General features: G+C 32.9%; 2 protein-coding genes across 6 annotated transcripts; both read right to left on the bottom strand.

The window, feature by feature from the left end:
- Positions 1–443: 443 nt before the first annotated feature.
- On the bottom strand, positions 444–5,173 carry LOC105787665 (casein kinase II subunit alpha). 2 transcript variants are annotated; one of them, XM_012614156.2, is made up of 10 exons: positions 4,677–5,173; positions 4,410–4,542; positions 4,121–4,315; positions 2,879–3,036; positions 2,591–2,681; positions 2,148–2,213; positions 1,334–1,416; positions 1,182–1,245; positions 1,021–1,089; positions 444–927 (listed from the first exon to the last, which is right to left on the bottom strand). In XM_012614156.2, exons 1-10 carry the CDS (start codon positions 5,036–5,038, stop codon positions 871–873), a joined length of 1,278 nt encoding a protein of 425 aa, XP_012469610.2. In that variant the 5' UTR covers positions 5,039–5,173; the 3' UTR covers positions 444–870. The 2 variants fall into 2 exon arrangements, with proteins under 2 accessions (XP_012469610.2, XP_012469611.2); XM_012614157.2 differs by having other exon boundaries at positions 4,410–4,539; positions 4,677–5,172.
- Positions 5,174–12,481: 7,308 nt separating this feature from the next.
- Positions 12,482–16,865, bottom strand: LOC105787664 (casein kinase II subunit alpha-2). Of its 4 annotated transcripts, none has more exons than XM_012614151.2 (11): positions 16,457–16,865; positions 16,190–16,322; positions 15,901–16,095; positions 14,767–14,924; positions 14,445–14,593; positions 14,263–14,356; positions 14,063–14,177; positions 13,211–13,293; positions 13,060–13,123; positions 12,899–12,967; positions 12,482–12,800 (listed from the first exon to the last, which is right to left on the bottom strand). In XM_012614151.2, exons 1-11 carry the CDS (start codon positions 16,825–16,827, stop codon positions 12,744–12,746), a joined length of 1,488 nt encoding a protein of 495 aa, XP_012469605.2. In that variant the 5' UTR covers positions 16,828–16,865; the 3' UTR covers positions 12,482–12,743. The 4 variants fall into 4 exon arrangements, with proteins under 4 accessions (XP_012469605.2, XP_012469606.2, XP_012469608.2 ...); XM_012614152.2 differs by having other exon boundaries at positions 16,190–16,319; XM_012614154.2 differs by lacking the exon at positions 14,263–14,356 and having other exon boundaries at positions 14,063–14,128; positions 14,503–14,593.
- Between the last annotated feature and the right edge of the window lie 795 nt (positions 16,866–17,660).

Below are 17,660 nucleotides of genomic sequence, written 5' to 3'. Positions count from 1 at the left end.
TGTTAAGTTTTTTTTTTAAATACAACTAATGAGTTTCAAAAACGATTTGACAATAAATATAATAAATAATACCAATCAATGAGTAGAAAAATACATCTTCAATGCAAATCGATTTAACATTCAATATTGAAAATCAAAAAGAAAATTTTGGTTTTGATTGATAAATTTGTAATATTCAAAACTACACAAACAAAAAATATATATATATATAAATTTTAACCACCCAAAAACTTAAATTATATAACTTTGAAGTCATAATTAACACAACGTTTACATGGATTCTTCTTAAAACACATGTTCTAGCCCATAATCCAGATTTTTTATTAAAAAGAACGCGTCAAACATTTTATCAAAATAAATAACAAATATAAAAGTAAAGAAACCATTGATCTAATTAATGATATTTATAAAAAGTACAGGGACTAAACTACGGCAAATTGAAATACACAGACTAAATCCCACATTGGAGCATAATAGAGAATCAAATTCATAACTTTATCTAATATTTTACAAAGCATAATTTTATTCACACACAAAAATAATTATATTAAGGGAAAAAGGATAACGCAGAGTTAACTAATAGATAAAGGAAATTAACAGAGAGCATTAAAAGGATGAATTAAAACATAAATAATAGTATCATACATGTAATTCAGTACTGTTCTTCATCTGAAAAGGAAAAACACAAATATGATATAATTCAAAATAAAACATAAACATTTCCCTTGGGGGAGACATGAAAATCACAAGAAAAAATAAATAAAGAGACTTTAATCTTCTGTCATTCTATAAAGGGATGAGGATCTAACCATGCATATGAAGAAAGACGAAGATGCCATGCCTTAACATCATCACCGTGAAGTTGGCATGCTAGGTCCGAGTTCTGCTGCTTTCCGCATTTCTAATTGGGTAAAAATAAGGATGAGCCTGCAAGATTGCATAAAAAAAATCATCCCATTACTAGGGGTGTTCGATATGACCGGTATTCTTAGATATGTTCATAAAGATGAAGAGGTTTACCATTGCTTCTTTTGCAGTTAGCCTTTCCAAATGATCATATCGAAGCAACTTATCGAGGAAATCAATGGCCTTATGAGAAGAACCAAAATACATGTTAAAGATGGAATACGATACTGTAAGAACATTGAGAATCGTATAAGAAATTTCTAGTTGTGTACTACCTCAGGTAATGCCAGATGTTGATTCTCAGCATTAATGAACTTTGTCCAAGGTTTGTGACTATGCCTGTATCAAGAAAAAATTATAATACGTCTCAATTGAAATTCACTGTACTTCTGCGCCATCGATCTACAAAGAAAATATATATACCAACCTCCCAACAAGAAATAAAAGATGGGGATCCAATTCGATACCATACTTATTTAGATAAGCATTTAATTCATCTGTCCCAAGAACCTAATGCAGCAAAAGAGAAAGAAGCTAATTTAGAACCATAGGAATTTTATATCCTCAAATAAAGGCACTTTTAAACACTCAATGAAAAGAGTCAATGCATGACAGAAAAATGGTATTTCTTTTAGGGTAAACTACACCTAAGGTCACTAAACTATTAGTAAGTTTACGTTTTGGTCACTCAACTTCAAGAAGTTGCAAAATGATCACTGAATTATTCGAAAGTTTTCATCTAAGTCACTGAACAAGTCACCGGGTTGTTAAGATTTTTTTTTTAAAGTCCAACTAGTAAGCTCTGAGTGACAATTTGATGATCACTACGGTGAATTAGTACTCATCAACAAGTAGAAGAATATGACATCAGTGTCAAAGATCGAAAAAAAAAAGTTGTTTGGATTTTGTTTCGTAGATTTGTGACATTCAAAACCGTTTACGAAAAAATTGAACTTTAGGAGAAAAGGGGAAGGAAAGCATTCAATTGGTGCAAGCAATGCGACCAAAGAAGGCCATAAAGCAGTGATTTTAACAGCCTATGACTTAAATGAAAATTTTTGAATAATTCTGAAATCGATGACCAAAACATCAATTTTCGTTTACCCTTTCTTTTAAAACAGCACCAAATTTACAAAATGAAGAGGAAGAAGCAGCTAGACAAGCCTCAACAATGAAGATGTACATATCGGAATAAAGTTGTGCTAAGATCAGTGTTACTTAAAACATCAACAAGCTCATACCTTGGCTATCTTGACTAGTTGATCATAATTATCATGCCCATAAAAGAATGGCTCCTTCCGGAATATCTGTATAGCACAACCCTCAAAAATAAGAATCTCAAGAAAGACGAATACCCTGGCGATATATCAAATTTCAACCCTCCTCGGCTTAATATGCAAGCAGATCAAGGTAAGCACTTGTATCCCATAAAAATGCAGCATCTTCAAATGACCATGAAAAAAAACAGATTCCATTTGCTTGATTGCCAATGACTGAAATTGAGCGCATGCTCCGGCCTTTTAAAAGACATGCGCAGGTCTACTTGCATAACACCACAAATGTCACAAACACACACGAGGAGAATTTGATATATGAGGTGCCAGGGTAAGGATCACAAAAGCCTACCTCAGAAGAAGTGTACTAACACCTTAAAAAGGTGAAACAATCCAAAGGTAATACTCACCATTCCAGCAAACATACAACCAAGGCTCCACAAGTCTAAAGAGTAATCATAGTCTTGCAAATCAACAAGAAGCTCAGGACCTTTAAAATATCTGCAATCCAAAAATGAAATGATAAAGGGGAAAAAAAGGGTCACATTAATTATGGAGGGCGACATTTTAGATATAGAAAAAACCCTTTATTCTTAAAAAGCACAAGTTGATTAAAGTGACAAGAATCACAAGTGGCATGCAAACAAATATGAAAGCCACAAAAAGCGCCTTTTCTAATACATAACCCCTGAACTAACCTCGAAGCAACACGAACATTGTATTCTTTCCCTGGATGATAGAACTCAGCAAGGCCCCAATCAATAAGACGAAGTTTACGCTGCTCGTGATCAATCATCACATTATGGGGCTTCACATCTCGGTGCATAATACCTTGTGAGTGGCAATAATCCAATGCCTAAAAATAAAGACTCACGATATTCAAACAATTGAACCATCTTTTTCTTTCCAAAGAACAGAGGAAAATATCAAAATTTACATTGTAAGATATAATCAATGGAATCAAGAGATAATTAAAATTTTGGAATCCATGGCAAATGAACATGCAGGAACATCAGCTAAATTTCAACATGCTGTGATTAATCACTAACAGGTTCTGCATGCAATGAATTCATATCACAAAATAGCAATAGTCAACATTGATAGTGACAACAACCTAGTGCAATCTTTCAATCATGACAAGCTCAATAGCCTCCAACAAAGAATTTAAATAATTTTAGACATCAATCAGAACAGGAAATATTTGAGTTGTTAAAATAATATGAGCATCCCTGACATTGCAGATGTATATTCACACAATTACTCGGAAGCCAACACAACCTATACCTAATAAATACCACAACCAAGTCATCCAGTTGCTTTAAATACTTCGAACCACTACAAGCATGCGCATATAAGATCCTTCAACTCAAATAAAGAGAACTAGAGCAAACTGTGTGGGCAGCTGGTATAATATCGAGAAAGATTCTAACCATTGGTCCATCATCACTCAGATACATTTAAATTTCGGTAGTATTCAGCAAAATGTAAACATATCTAAGTACACTCCAAGTATTTCTCAAAACTAGAACCAATGACTCAAGTCAATGTTATTGAGAAGCTACTAGTCCAGCTCCACAGCATATATTATACTAGATATGAATAAGCCCTACAATTTCCACACACATTTTCTCCATCATCTTAACCCTCCTTCATTTTTACAATAAATAAAGCAGCATTTGGTGAAGTGTAAACGAAAAGCCGCTACATACATATCTACTAGAAAATACACTTTTTCTTCTTTGACCTAGAAAGTTGATTCTAGAACCAAAGGAAACCATCTCTTATCCCCCACAGTGACCCCTAACCTAAACAGTGCTTTGAATTCAATAATAAAGGAAATGCAATCTTAGGCCTACAGATATGCATCTTATTTCGACTTCAATTTCATTTTCAATAAGCATATATGATTGGAAAAAGAAAGAAGCAATCCATTTACTTGCCTTCAAAAGTTCATAGATATAATATCTAATATCATAATCTGAGAGTGTCGGATAAAGCACTTTAAAATCCGTATTATTCACGTATTCAAATATAAGACTCGGCGTCTTCGATTGCTGATCCCTAACTATATCGAGCAACTTCACAATATTCGGCCCTCCACAAAGATTTTGCAGAATTTTAATCTCCCTCTTAATCTGCATTCCAAACAATCATTTTCTTTATCATACCAAGTTACACAAATACAGAAACAAAATCAATTGAAGCAAAAAAATGCCACCGAGAATGAACCTTCTTCTTCTTTACAGGTTTGAGAATCTTGATAATACATTTCTCATTATCAGTACAATGAACGCCTTCGAAAACCTCACTGTATTTCCCTCTTCCAACTTTCCTAACCACCCTGTAATCATCTTGTTCCCTGCTAAAACAGTAAAAAAAAAATCAATCAATTAAGTTTAACCTAATTTTCAGCAAATATAAAACAAATTAAAAAAAACACTGAAGATTCAAAATTTCACAAGCACCAAATGAATACGGAGAACAATATTACAATACCCCCATTGGACAATTAGAGACTCGTAATCCCAGTACTCTTTAGGACGAATAACATTGACATCGGCGTAAACCCTAGACTTAGAAGGAAAGCCAGGGTGCCTAATGGCTTTCCCTATCTTTTGCGCCAGGGTTTCGGTTTCTTTCAGCTCCTTCAACAAAAGCTCTTTCCTCAGCTTTTGTTGCTGCTGTTGCTGTTGAGAAACGGCGGAGTATGATGTTTTGGAGGCGATTCCGCGGAGGAAGGAAAGGGTAGAAGCAAGAGAGGAGGAGATTGGTGAAGGGGAGAAGAGGAGAGAGTGGCTGAGACGGGGGCTGTGGTGGTGAAGAGAGATTGTCGTGAAATTCAAAGGCCTTATGGCCATTTACAGCTTTGGCCTCTCACAAAAGGAGAGGGACGAGGCTTTTAGCCGCTAGGCGTTGGTCCGTTGACGGATATCTAACATATTTTTTTTCCGTTTTCCCATCTATCTTTTTTTTTTTTTTTCTTGTAAAATTCTAGTAGAGCTCCCTGCATTTTGATGATTTAATCTTGGGTCTACTACTGACTAAACTATTGGTAAATTTATGTTTTGGTTATTCAACTTCAAAAAGTTACAAAATGGTCACTAAACTATTCAAAAAATTTTATTTAAATTATTAAGCTGTTAAAATCGTTATTGTATAGCCTTCTCTATCTGCAAAAATTTAAAATCATTATTTACAGCTTCAAAAAGTTACAAAATGATCATTAAACTATTTTAAAGTTTTTATTTAATTCATTAGATTGTTAAAATTATTGTTATATAGCCTTCTCTCTTCGCAGAAAGTTAAAATCGTTATTTGTAACTTCAAAAAGTTACAAAATGGTCACTAAACTAATCAAAAGTTTTCATTTAAGCCATTAGGTCGTTGTTGTATAACCTTTTCTGTTCGCATCGTCTACACCAATTGAAAGCTCTCATTCCCTTTCTTTCCTACAACTTAGTTTTTTTTTCATGAAACAAATTTTAAATATCAAGATTCTGCGAATCAAAATCCAAACAGGTCTTTCCATTATTGAAACTATTACTTTAAATATTAAATTATACATAGAATCTTATGTGATAAACTTTAAAATGTTGTCGCATAACTTTTAAAATTAAGAACTAAAAATAAAGTAAAATTGAAAGAAAGAGAGTGAACCATTGTTTCTATAAAAGTTTGAAAACCTCTAAACCAAAATTTTCACAACATAAATTTTTCGTTTTAAATTATATAATATAAGATTTAATACCTCATTTAACGGTTAAATTAACGATTTTAATAACGAGAATGACATTATTAATAAAACATCGACAATCGAAGATGTAATTAAAATATTTTAAAATTTAAAGACTAATTTAAATAAAAGTCATAATTTAAATATGTTTGATGCAATTAACTCGATTTTATTTTATTCAAAATTTGAATTAGTTTAATTAAAGCCCTATTCCTATGTAATAATAAAATAGTTTCATTTAAATGTATACAATATATAAATATATAAATATTTTTGATTTTTAAAGAATAAAATGGACTGTCATATTCCAAGGCAAATATAATTCAATGACACACCAAGTGAGCTTTTCTTTTTGCTATCTTCTTTATTCCTTCCTTTGGAGCCAAAAGTCTTTTAAGGGGTTTTTTTTTTTTCTTCCAACAAATGCAAATTTTATTGAAGAAAAAGTAAAAAATAGTTAGAAAAAATTACAGTAAATATTTTTTTTTTAACATTTGGACCAAATTTGAATTTTGAAGTCATCATTATTGGGGATATTTTACCTAAATACCACCTCGACCCGAAGTCTCATATAGTTAAATGGATGAGGATACTTGTAATTATACCAAAAAGACCTCGTACATCATATTGTACTCGAGAGTTAACTTTTAGTATTTAATTTGATTTTAGGATTGATTTAATAGAAGTTAAAGTGAATTGTTTGAATTTTCATCATTTCATTAATAAAAAAGTTAAGTGGTGATTGTGAATTTGTTTAATTCGTTAAATGTAGTCATGGTTTTTTTCTCGAAATTTAGGGTTGACGTGATAAAAGTTAATTGCTAAACTATTAGCTAATGATGATTTAAAATAATATTTATTTTGGATAATAAAAAATAGATATTGAGTTTGATAACATTATAAGTCTTGGATTTAAAAGTCCAGGAAAGACATAATTTGATCCAATACATGAAAGACTCAATTAATCCTCGTGTATAACATAAGGGGTGACAAACCCTAACAAATTGTTTTTATTCTGTGATTTGGTTCATGTTGCTTAAACCAACACTCGAGAAAATTCGTGGTTTGAGAATAACGGAGAAGGTTGTTCAGTTGAAAGTTAGGATCGACTTGAATTTGTCTCTCATAAAGCACAAGTATGATTTCGATTTAGGTTTATTACTACAAATAACACAACAGCTCGAATTAAGGAAAAAATTTTAAACTTCTACTATAACTAAATAATTGTTTTCTTAACTGGATTTTTCTAAAACATTGTTTTTCAAAGTTGCCTATGTCATTCTATTATTATCTTTTTTTTTTTTTTTGCTTCCTATTGATATGGTGTAACGACTCGATTTTTGTCAATGTCAGAAAAGTCAGTTTCGAGGTCGAATGGACTTAAACGGAGCCATTCAAAAATTTTATTTTTTATTATCGAGGAATTTATATGACGTATATGAAATATAGGACTAATTTACTAAGAGATTAAATTGGATAAATTATTAAAAATAGTACAAGAACTAAATTGTAAGGATTAAGAAGTGATGGAGTTCAATGGCTAGGTACTTAGATAGCAAATTACCATGGCCAAACTAAGTTAGGGGAAGAGGATGATCCCCTCCATCGATTTCTACTAATATTATTATGAGATATCCATGCTCATTGGATCATTTAATTTTAATTAGTGAATATGTGTAATTAAAGGAAATTTATGCCAAGTGGGTGAGAGAATGTACTCAAGGGAGAGCTTCCATGGTCTTCTTCTTGCCGTGAGCTAGGTTCAAAGTAAAGGAAAGTTTCCATATATATTGTTTAGTTAAATTGAAAGCATAAAATTGAGTTAGATGATGAACCCATTTCATTAATATTGAAATTGTTAGGTGAAAAACTTAGTTAGCCTTGGGTTTTGGATGAATGTCGAATACTAAGTTAGAAAGAGAATGAGAACTTTAGATGAAAACGTGATATATTGATACTTTAAGGTCCCTAGAGTGCAAATATGAAGTCGGAGTAGATTGTGAAATACGAGCATTCCGGATATTAAAATTAAAAAGGGACTTAATTGCAAAAGTATGCAATTATGCTTGGTTGTTCACTATGCCTTATTGATTGTGAACTAATACTAATTTTTTAAATGAATTATCGAATGTAGTTGAGACGATGCCGGATTGTCGAGGAACAAAGGCGGAAACGAACAACGAGTGGTGAATTTGGTTTGTGCTACTATAATTCACTTTTAATTACTTGTTCGATAAATAATTAGTTAATGTAATCAAGTGTGGAATCAATATCAAGGTATTTGCATCTATACTTGAAAGCTTTAAGTTGATGGATATAATGTTGTGTTCAGATAAAATCGTGATATAAATTATTGATAATATGATATGTTTGCATCTGCTTTATCATAAATGATGGTATTTAATTATTAACTTTGATACAATAATAAGGGTAAACTATTAAAATAGTCACTTTTATTTGCCTCAGATTACATTTTAGTCACTTATGTTTGAAATGTTACGTCTTAGTTACTTACGTTATCGCGTTGTAACATTTTAGTCACTGAGCAATTAATTGTCATTAACGGCGTAACGGTAAGTTGACGTGGCATGTTAAATCCTCATTTCAAACAAAAATTTTAGGTTAATTTATATAACCGGTCCTCATATTTTTTTTTTATTTTGAGCAATCTAATTTTTTTCTTTTATGTTCTTTTAACTTTCTTTTTTTTTTATTCTCTTCTACTTCTCCCTCTTTTTTGCTCCCTTCTCCATTTCTTTTAACGTAGTTTTTTTTATGTTTTTCATTTGTTAAAACTAGTCCTTATACTTTTATTTTTTTGAACAATTTAATTTTTTTGAGTCAGGCAAGCTTATGGACTAATTTTAACGTAATGTGATGTCTCATATCTAAATCCAACAATCGAGTCGGATGTAGGGTGTCACATATGATCTCATTCCTACCCATGCAAACAACTATACTCAGATTCACTAGTAATCGCTCTTTAGCGAGTTGGTGGCCTTAAGAGACCTTACCCGATAGGGCACCAAAGCCTTAAGAGGCTTTATTGAAAATGACATCGAGGCCTTTAAAAGGCCATTATTGCTATAAAGTTGATTCGTTGGTAATCATTATTGCTTTTGTGCATATTAAGCATTTTGTATTCACTAATTTTATGCATTTAATTGAATTTGAAAGACATACATACATCTAAGCCGACATTTTTAGCCTAAACAAGTAATAACATGGGTGAACTACCAAAATAGTCACTTTTGTTTCTCGCAAGTTACATTTTAATCACTTATGTTTGAAATGTTACGTTTTAGTCACTTACGTTAATGTGTTGTAATATTTTAGTTACTGAGCTGCTAATTTCCGTTAATGGTATAACGGTAAGCTGACATAGCATGTTAAATTATCATTTCGAACAAAAATTTTAGATTAATTTATACAATTTATCTCCATATTTTTTTCTTTTTGAACAATTGTTTTTTCTTTTATGCTCTTTTAACTTTCCTTTTTTTTCTTTATTTCCATTCTCTTTTACTTCCTCTATTTTCCTCTCTTCTCAATCTCTTTTAACATAAAACAAAAAAATTAAATTATTCACAACGAAAAAGAATTAGAGACCAATTGTATAATTTAACCTAAAATTTTCGTTTGAAATGATGATTTAACGTGTCATGTTAGATTACCGTTACACCGTTAATGGCAATTAACACTCAGTGACTAAAATGTTACAATACAATAACATAAGTGACTTAAACGTAATATTTCAAACATAAATGACTAAAATGTAACCTGAAGAAAAAAAAAAGTTACTATTTTGGTAGTTTACCCTAATAGCATTTGTATAATTTGTTTAAGCCTAAAGAGATAATTTTGTTATGAAGAGGGTGAGCAACCCTTCTACTTGGGTCTTTTGCTGCGACCATTGTCATCAATGAAGGGTGAAGCCTTTTCCCCTGGCCTTCAGTTGATTCTACCAAGGGAGATGAGACCTCTCACCTTGATCTTAAAAAGCATAATAAGGACGAGACCTTGTTTCTTATACAATTTCTCAAGGGGATGAAGCCTTTCACATTAACCTTCTATGATTCTACAAAGAGGAAGAAACATTGTACTTCAGCCAATTCCTTAAGGGGGATGAAACCTCACACCTTAGCCTTTGGTTGATCCTACCAATAGGGGTGAGACCTTACACCTTAGTCATTTCCTAAAAGGAAATGAGACCTCACACTTGACTTTCGTTTGATTCTACCTAAGGGGATAAGACCTCTCGCCTTGGTCTTCAAGGGCATAAGGGAATGAGACCTTACATTTTAGCCAATTCCTCAATGAAGATGAGACCTCACACATTGGCCTTTGGTTGATTCTACCAAGGAGGATAAGTCCTCTTGCATTGGCCTTCAAGGTCATAAAAGGGACAAGACCTAACAACTTTGCCAATCCCTCAAAGGGATGAGACCTCACACATTGGCCTTCGGTTGATTCTATCAAAGGGGATGAGACCTCTCATCTTAGCCTTCAAGGTAATAAAGGGACAAGACATCACACCTTAATCAAAAGGGCCAACCCTCGCACACTGGCCTTCAATTTTTCTCTATATAACCATACATACCAAACTACACAACATACACCCTGTGACTATCTCTCTTATTTTTATAAACATACCTAAGCTTACATAAACGGGGTGTGGGCAAGGTTTGCCCCTTGTGGTGCGAGGAACCCTTAATGTGTTGAAGTACTCCTTGGGTGGCCTCCTGATGGTGTGCACAAGAGGTTCTTTGCCTTGTGGTGTGCAAACGAGGGGCTCCCTTAAGTGTGAAAAAGGGCCCACTGTATACAAGTGAGGTGCCTTCTTGGATGCCTACTTGATAGTGTAGGCTAAGGGCTCTTTAGGTGCGAAGAGCTGCCCCTTGACGCGTTGGCAAAGGCCTTCTGGTTTACAGGTGAGAAGCCTTCTTAGGTGTTGAAAAAAGGCCTTTTAGTATTCAAGTGAGGGGCTTCTTCAATGTAGTGAAAGGCCTCTTTATGTTCAGGTGAAATACCCTTTTAGGTGTCTGCAATGGGCATTCTGGTGTGCAAAGTGAAGGCCCTTTTGGATGTGGCGAAGGCCTACTAGTGTGTAAGTGAGAAACCTCCTTAAAAGTTGGCAAAGTACTCATTGATTGGCTCCCTAATGATGCATATATCTTCTCCTTCGAACTTATCAATTTTGTCCCATCACCCTACCCATTCCTTTCACTTTAACATTTTCATCAAAATATATAGGTTAATTGCACCTATACATGTCCAAATTATGTAATATTTAAATTGATCCACAAATTTTAAAACATTTTAATTGAGTTCTTAATAAGTGCCATTGTTATATCCATCAGGTCTTTTCGCGCAAAGACAAAGCTAAAAATTTAATATTAAGGAGACTAAATAAAATTTTAAAGGCTAACGTCAAATTTAGCCCTTAAAATTTACATTTTTTGGTCAACTTAGTCCTTATTCTTTTTTTAAAACTAAATTTAACCATCGACCTTTTAAATAGAGTCACATTTGATCATCAACCTTTCAAAAAGAGTCAAATTATTGGCTTTTTAATGAAAATTAAGACTAAAATCTTAAATTTTTTAGCAAAGATAGCAGACATGGCAATACACATGTACTCCATGCTATTTTTTTGAACTTTTTATATATTTTAAAAAAAATTATTTAGTGGCGTAACATATAAAACAAATAGTGTTATTTAATATGAAGTACACGTAAGCTGTCACACGAGTTGCTACATCAACATTGTTGAAAAGTTAATGATTTAATCAACATTTCCATTAAAAAAAAAGCAATTTCACTCTTTAAAATGTTAAAATCAAATTTAGCTCAAAAATGAATAAGAATCAAATAAACAAAAAAAAAGTAAATGTTGAAGGCTAAATTTAACATTATGCCAATTTTAAAAGTTTGAGGGCCAAAGGTAAAAATTTTATTTACAAAAGGCCTAAATTAAATACTTTACATCTAAAGGGACTAAAGTCAACATTATTCCACTTAACAAAGGTGAGGCAAGACCCTCTATTTAGTTATTAACTAGAGTGGTAAATGTTAACTTAGAACTGACATGTAACATATTTAAAACTCGTAGATCAAATTAAAAACATGCTTATATCTATCATATAAAAACGCGTTAAAATAATAACCCTCCTAATTTTCAATTGCATCGTCAGAATTCTTTTTTACAAGTGCACCAAAATAAAGTGTTTTAAATATGCTCTACATCAACTCAAATCTAAGATGGCATTTAACACCCAAGATTATATTGGGTTGATGGAAGAAGATTTGCTTGATACATTATTAATACTTTAAAATTCAATTAAAATATTTTAAAATCTTTAAAATTAATTTAAATTTTATGTAATATTTTGGGGATGTATTGTTTGAGTTAACCCTATTATATTCCAAATATAAAACATATAATATGTAGTCCCCTGAAATGAGCTTTCGTATAATCAAGTTATGGTGACATGGTGGGAACATAATCCCGATGTTTTTTTTTTTGGAAAGAAGTGTTTATATATATATATATATACTATACGTCAAATATTAAAGCAAAAATAATATTATCAGAGATGTAAGTCAGTATTGTTCTTCATCTTCAAAAACACACACAAATATGATATAATTCAAAATGAAACATAAACATTTCCCTTGGGGGAGACGAGAAAATCACAAAGATAAAAAAGATAAAGAAAAAAAGACTTCTTTCATCTTCTGTCATTCTACAAAGGGAAGAGGATCTAACCATGCATATGAAGAAAGAAGATGCTATGTCTTGACATCATCATTGTTGTGAATTTGGCATGTTAGGTACGAATTCTGCTGCTTTCCGCATTTCTAATCGGGTAAAAATAAGGATGGGCCTGCACGATTGTATAAAAAAAACACATATATCCCATTACTAGGTGTTTTCGATACCACCGGTATTCTTCTATATGTTCATAAAGATCAAGAGATTTACCATTGCTTCTTTTGCAGTTAGCCTTTCCAGATGATCATATCGAAGCAACTTATCGAGAAAGTCGATGGCCTTACGAGAAGAAAAAAAGTCCATGTTAAAGATGGAATTCAATACGGGGAGAACGTTCAGAATTGTATAAGAAATAGCTAGCTGGGTGCTACCTCAGGTAATGCCAGATGTTGATTCTCAGCATTAATGAACTTTGTCCAAGGTTTGCGACTATGCCTGTATCAAGAAAAAAATTATAATACTTTTCAACTGAAATTAACAGTACTTCTGTGCCATCGATCTACAATAAAAATATATACCAACCTCCCAACAATAAATGCAAGTTGGGGATCCAATTCGATACCGTACTTATTCAGATAAGCATTTAATTCATCTGTCCCAAGAACCTAATTAGCAAAAGAGAAAGAAACTATTTTAGAACCATAGGAATTTCATATCCCCAAATAAAAGCACTTTTAAACACTCAATGAAAAGAGTCTATGCATAACAGAAAAAAGGAATTTCTTTTAGGGCAAACTATAAGTTTACATTTTAGTCACTTAACTTCAAGAAGTTACAAAATGGTCACTGGACTATTTGAAAGTTTTCATTTAAGTCACTAGGCTATTAAGGCTTATTCTTTAAAATCCGGCTAGCAAGCTCCAAACAACGAATCGGCCATAGGTATAGTGGATCAACACCCATCAACCAATAGAACATACCTTAGATCTAAATCGATTTGACGCTCACTGTCAGAGATCAAGGAAAAAAGCTATTTGAATATTGGTTCGTAGATTCGTGAAATTTAAAGTTGTTTTATGAAAAAAATTGAACTATAGAGGAGATGAGGAAGGAGAGCTGTCAATTGGTGTAGGCGGTGAAAACAAAGAAGGCCATACAACAATGACTTAATAGCCTAGTTACTTAAATGAAAATTTTCAAACAATTCAATAACCATTCTGCAACTTTTTCAAGTTGAGTGACCAAAACGTAAATTTACTAATAGTTTAGTAACTTTAGGTGTAGTTTACCCTTTCTTTTAAAACAGCACCAGTTTTACAAAATGAAGAGGAAGAAGCAGCTAGACAAGCCTCGAAAATGACATCATGGGGATGTACATAATGGAATATAGTTGTGCTAAGATCAGTGTTACTTAAAACATCCACAAGTTCATACCTTGGCTATCTTGATTAGTTGATCATAATTATCATGCCCATAGAAGAATGGCTCCTTCCGGAATATCTGTATAGCACAACCCTCAAAAATAAGGATCTCAAGAGAGAAAAATACCCTGGCACAATATCAAATTTCAATCCTCCTCAGCTTTCTGCCACTCATGGTTTAATATGCAAGCAGATCAAGATAAGGACTTGTACCCCATAAAAAACATGGAGAAAAACATATAACCAAAGCTCCACAAATGACCAAAATTAAGCGCATGCTCTGGCCTTTCAAAAGGCATGGCCGGGTCTACTTGCATAACACCACAAATGTCAGAAACACACAAGAGGAGAATTTGATATATGAAGTGTCAGGGTAAGGATCACCAAAAGCCTACCTCTGAAGAAGTGTACTTGCACCTTAAAAAGGTGAAATAATTCAAAGGTAATACTCACCATTCCAGCAAACATACAACCAAGGCTCCATAAGTCTAAAGAATAATCATAGTCTTGCAAATCAACAAGAAGCTCAGGACCTTTAAAATATCTGCAATCCAGAAATGAAATGATAAAGGGGAAAAAAAGTTCAATTATGGAGGGCGGAATTTTAGATATAGAAAAAACCCTTTATTCTTAAAAAGCACAAGTTGATTAAGTGCCAAGCAAACAAATATGAATGCCACAAAAAGTGGCTTTTTAATATGTAGCCCTTGAACTAACCTTGAAGCAACACGAACATTGTATTCTTTCCCTGGATGATAGAACTCGGCAAGGCCCCAATCAATAAGACGAAGTTTTCGCTGTTCGTGATCAATCATCACATTATGGGGCTTCACATCTCGGTGCATTATACCTTGTGAGTGGCAATAATCCAATGCCTAAAAGTAAAGACTCAAGATATTCAAACAATCGAACCATCTTTTTCTTTCCAAAGAAAAGAGGAAAACATCAAAATTTACATTGTAAGATCCAATTTATGGAATCAAGAGATACTCTGAGTTTTGGAATCCATGGCAAATGACAAGCTCAATAGCATCCAACAAAGAATTTAAATAATTTTAGACATCAATCAGAACAGGAAATATTTTAGTTGTTAAAATAATATGAGCATTCCTGACATTGCAGATGTATATTCACAAAATTACTCACAAGCCAACACAACCTATACCTAATAATAACCACAACCAAGTCATCCAGTTGCTTTAAATACTTCGAACCACTATAAGCATGCTCGTATAAGTTCCTTTAATTCAAATAGAGAGAACTAGAGACCGTGTGGGCAGTTGGTATAATATCAAGAAAGATTCTAACCTTTTGTCCATCATCACTCAGATACATTTAAATTTCTGTAGTGTTCAGCAAAATGTAAACATATCCAAGTACATTCCAAGTATTTCTCAAAACTAGAGGCAATGACTCAAGTCAATGTTACTGAGAAGCTACTAGTCCAGCTCCACAGCATATATTATACTAGGTATGAATGAGCCCTACAATTTCCACATACATTTTCACCATCATTTTATTACCCTCCTTCATTTTTACAATAAGTAAAACAGCATTTGCGAAGTGCAAACCAAAAATCGCTACATTCATATCTACTAGAAAATACACTTTTCCTTCTTTGACCTAGAAGGTTGATTCTTCAACCAAACGAAACCATCTCTTATCTCCCACAGTAACCCCTAAACTAATCACCTGGGTTAGAACTTAAACTTTCATTGCAACAGAGCTTCGAATTCAATAATAAAAGAAATATGATCTTAGGCCTACAGATATGCATCTTATTTCGACTTCAATTTCATTGTCAATAAGCATATATGATTAGATATAGGAAGAAGCAATCCATTTACTTGCCTTGAGAAGTTCATAGATATAATATCGAACATCATAATCTGACAGTGTCGGATAAAGCACTTTAAAATCCGTATTATTCACGTATTCAAATATAAGACTCGGAGTCTTCGATTGCTGATCCCTAACTATATCAAGCAACTTTACAATATTTGGCCCTCCACAAAGATTCTGTAGTATTTTAATCTCCCTCTTAATCTGCATTCCAAACAGTCATTTTCTTTATCATACCAAGTTTCACAAATACAGAAACAAAATCAATTGAAGCAAAACAATGCCACCGAGAACGAACCTTCTTCTTCTTTACAGGTTTGAGAATCTTGAAAATACATTTCTCATTATCAGTACAATGAACGCCTTCGAAAACCTCGCTGTATTTCCCTCTTCCAACTTTCCTAACCACCTCGTAATCATCTTGTTCCCTACTAAAACATTAAAAAAAAAACAATCAATCAATTAAATTTAACCTAATTTTCAGCAAATATAAAACAAAAAAAAAACTTTAAGATTCAAATTTTCACAAGCACCAAATTTAATACAGAGAACAATATTACAATACCCCCATTGGATAGTTAGGGACTCGTAATCCCAGTACTCTTTAGGACGAATAACGTTGACATCGGCGTAAACCCTAGACTTAGAAGGAACGCCAGGGCGCCTAATGGCTTTCCCGATCTTTTGCGCCAGAGTTTCGGTTTCTTTCAGCTCCTTCAACAAAAGCTCTTTCCTCAGCTTTTGTTGCTGCTGTTGCTGTTGAGAAACGGCGGAGTATGATGTTTTGGAGGCGATTCCGCGGAGGAATGAAAGGGTAGAAGCAAGAGAGGAGGAGATTGGTGAAGGGGAGCAGAAGAGAGAGAGGCGGAGACGGTGGCGGTGGCGGTGGCGGTGGTGAAGAGAGATTGTCGTGAAATTCAAAGGCCTTACGGCCATTTACAGCTTTGGCCTCTCACAAAAAAGGAGAGGGAGGAGGTTTTCCCCTTATCCCATCTATCTGTTTTTTATTTGGTAAAATTCTATTAGAGGTCCCTGTATTTTTAGTGATTCAATCTTGGGTAAACTACACCTAATGACACAAAACTATTAGTAAGTTTACGTTTTGGTCACTCAATTTTAAAATGTTACAAAATCATTGTTGAACTATTCGAAAGTTTTCATTTAAACTGCCGAGTCGTTAAATCGTTATTGTATGGCATTCTCTATTCATATTGCTTACACCAATTAAAAGTTCTCATTCCTCTTCTTTTTACAATTCTTTTTTTTTTCATGAAATATCTTATGACGTCAAAAATTTGCGAATCAAAATTCAAACAACTTTTATCTTCGATCTTTGATATTGACTATTAGATAGATTTGGATCTAATATATATCCTTTTACTCATCGATAGTATTGATCCACCATACTGATCGTCGAATATTAGGTTGAACCTTACTAGCTAAATTTTTTAAAAAATTAATAGCCCATCTTTTGAATAATTCAATAATCATTTGTAACTTTTCAAAGTTGAATAACCAAAATGAAAACTTATTAATAATTTAGTAAAATTGGGCATTTAATCTTTTACTATATAATTCCATAATTTGATATTTTTAAGGTCCGTTTTCGTGAAAATACACCTTTTATGTAAAAGTTAGTTTTGTTTCTCCGGTATATTAAACTTTATGCCTTTTATCAAACACACGTACCACATTAGATTAAAAAAAAAGCCTTTAAGGACCACATTAAGAAAAAATTATGTCATGTATTGAGGCGGATTGAGCCAAAT

Source organism: Gossypium raimondii, chromosome 2, assembly GCF_025698545.1.
Source record: "Gossypium raimondii isolate GPD5lz chromosome 2, ASM2569854v1, whole genome shotgun sequence".
NCBI classification, from domain to species: Eukaryota; Viridiplantae; Streptophyta; class Magnoliopsida; order Malvales; family Malvaceae; genus Gossypium; species Gossypium raimondii.
The sequence above is the reverse complement of the archived record's forward strand: the minus strand, read 5'-3'. Positions and strand labels throughout refer to the sequence as shown.

Excerpts from the sequence above, each read along its gene's own strand:
- LOC105787665 (XM_012614156.2), bottom strand. The coding sequence starts at position 5,038 with ATGGCCATAAGGCCTTTGAATTTCACGACAATCTCTCTTCACCACCAC. Across the intron at positions 2,682-2,878 it reads AATGTTCGTGTTGCTTCGAG|ATATTTTAAAGGTCCTGAGC; the intron begins GTTAGTTCAGGG and ends TTTGGATTGCAG. Across the intron at positions 1,090-1,181 it reads AACATCTGGCATTACCTGAG|GCCATTGATTTCCTCGATAA; the intron begins GTAGTACACAAC and ends TCTTCTCATAAG.
- LOC105787664 (XM_012614151.2), bottom strand. The coding sequence starts at position 16,827 with ATGGCCGTAAGGCCTTTGAATTTCACGACAATCTCTCTTCACCACCGC. Across the intron at positions 13,124-13,210 it reads CTTGCATTTATTGTTGGGAG|GCATAGTCGCAAACCTTGGA; the intron begins GTTGGTATATAT and ends TTCTTGATACAG. Across the intron at positions 12,968-13,059 it reads AACATCTGGCATTACCTGAG|GCCATCGACTTTCTCGATAA; the intron begins GTAGCACCCAGC and ends TCTTCTCGTAAG.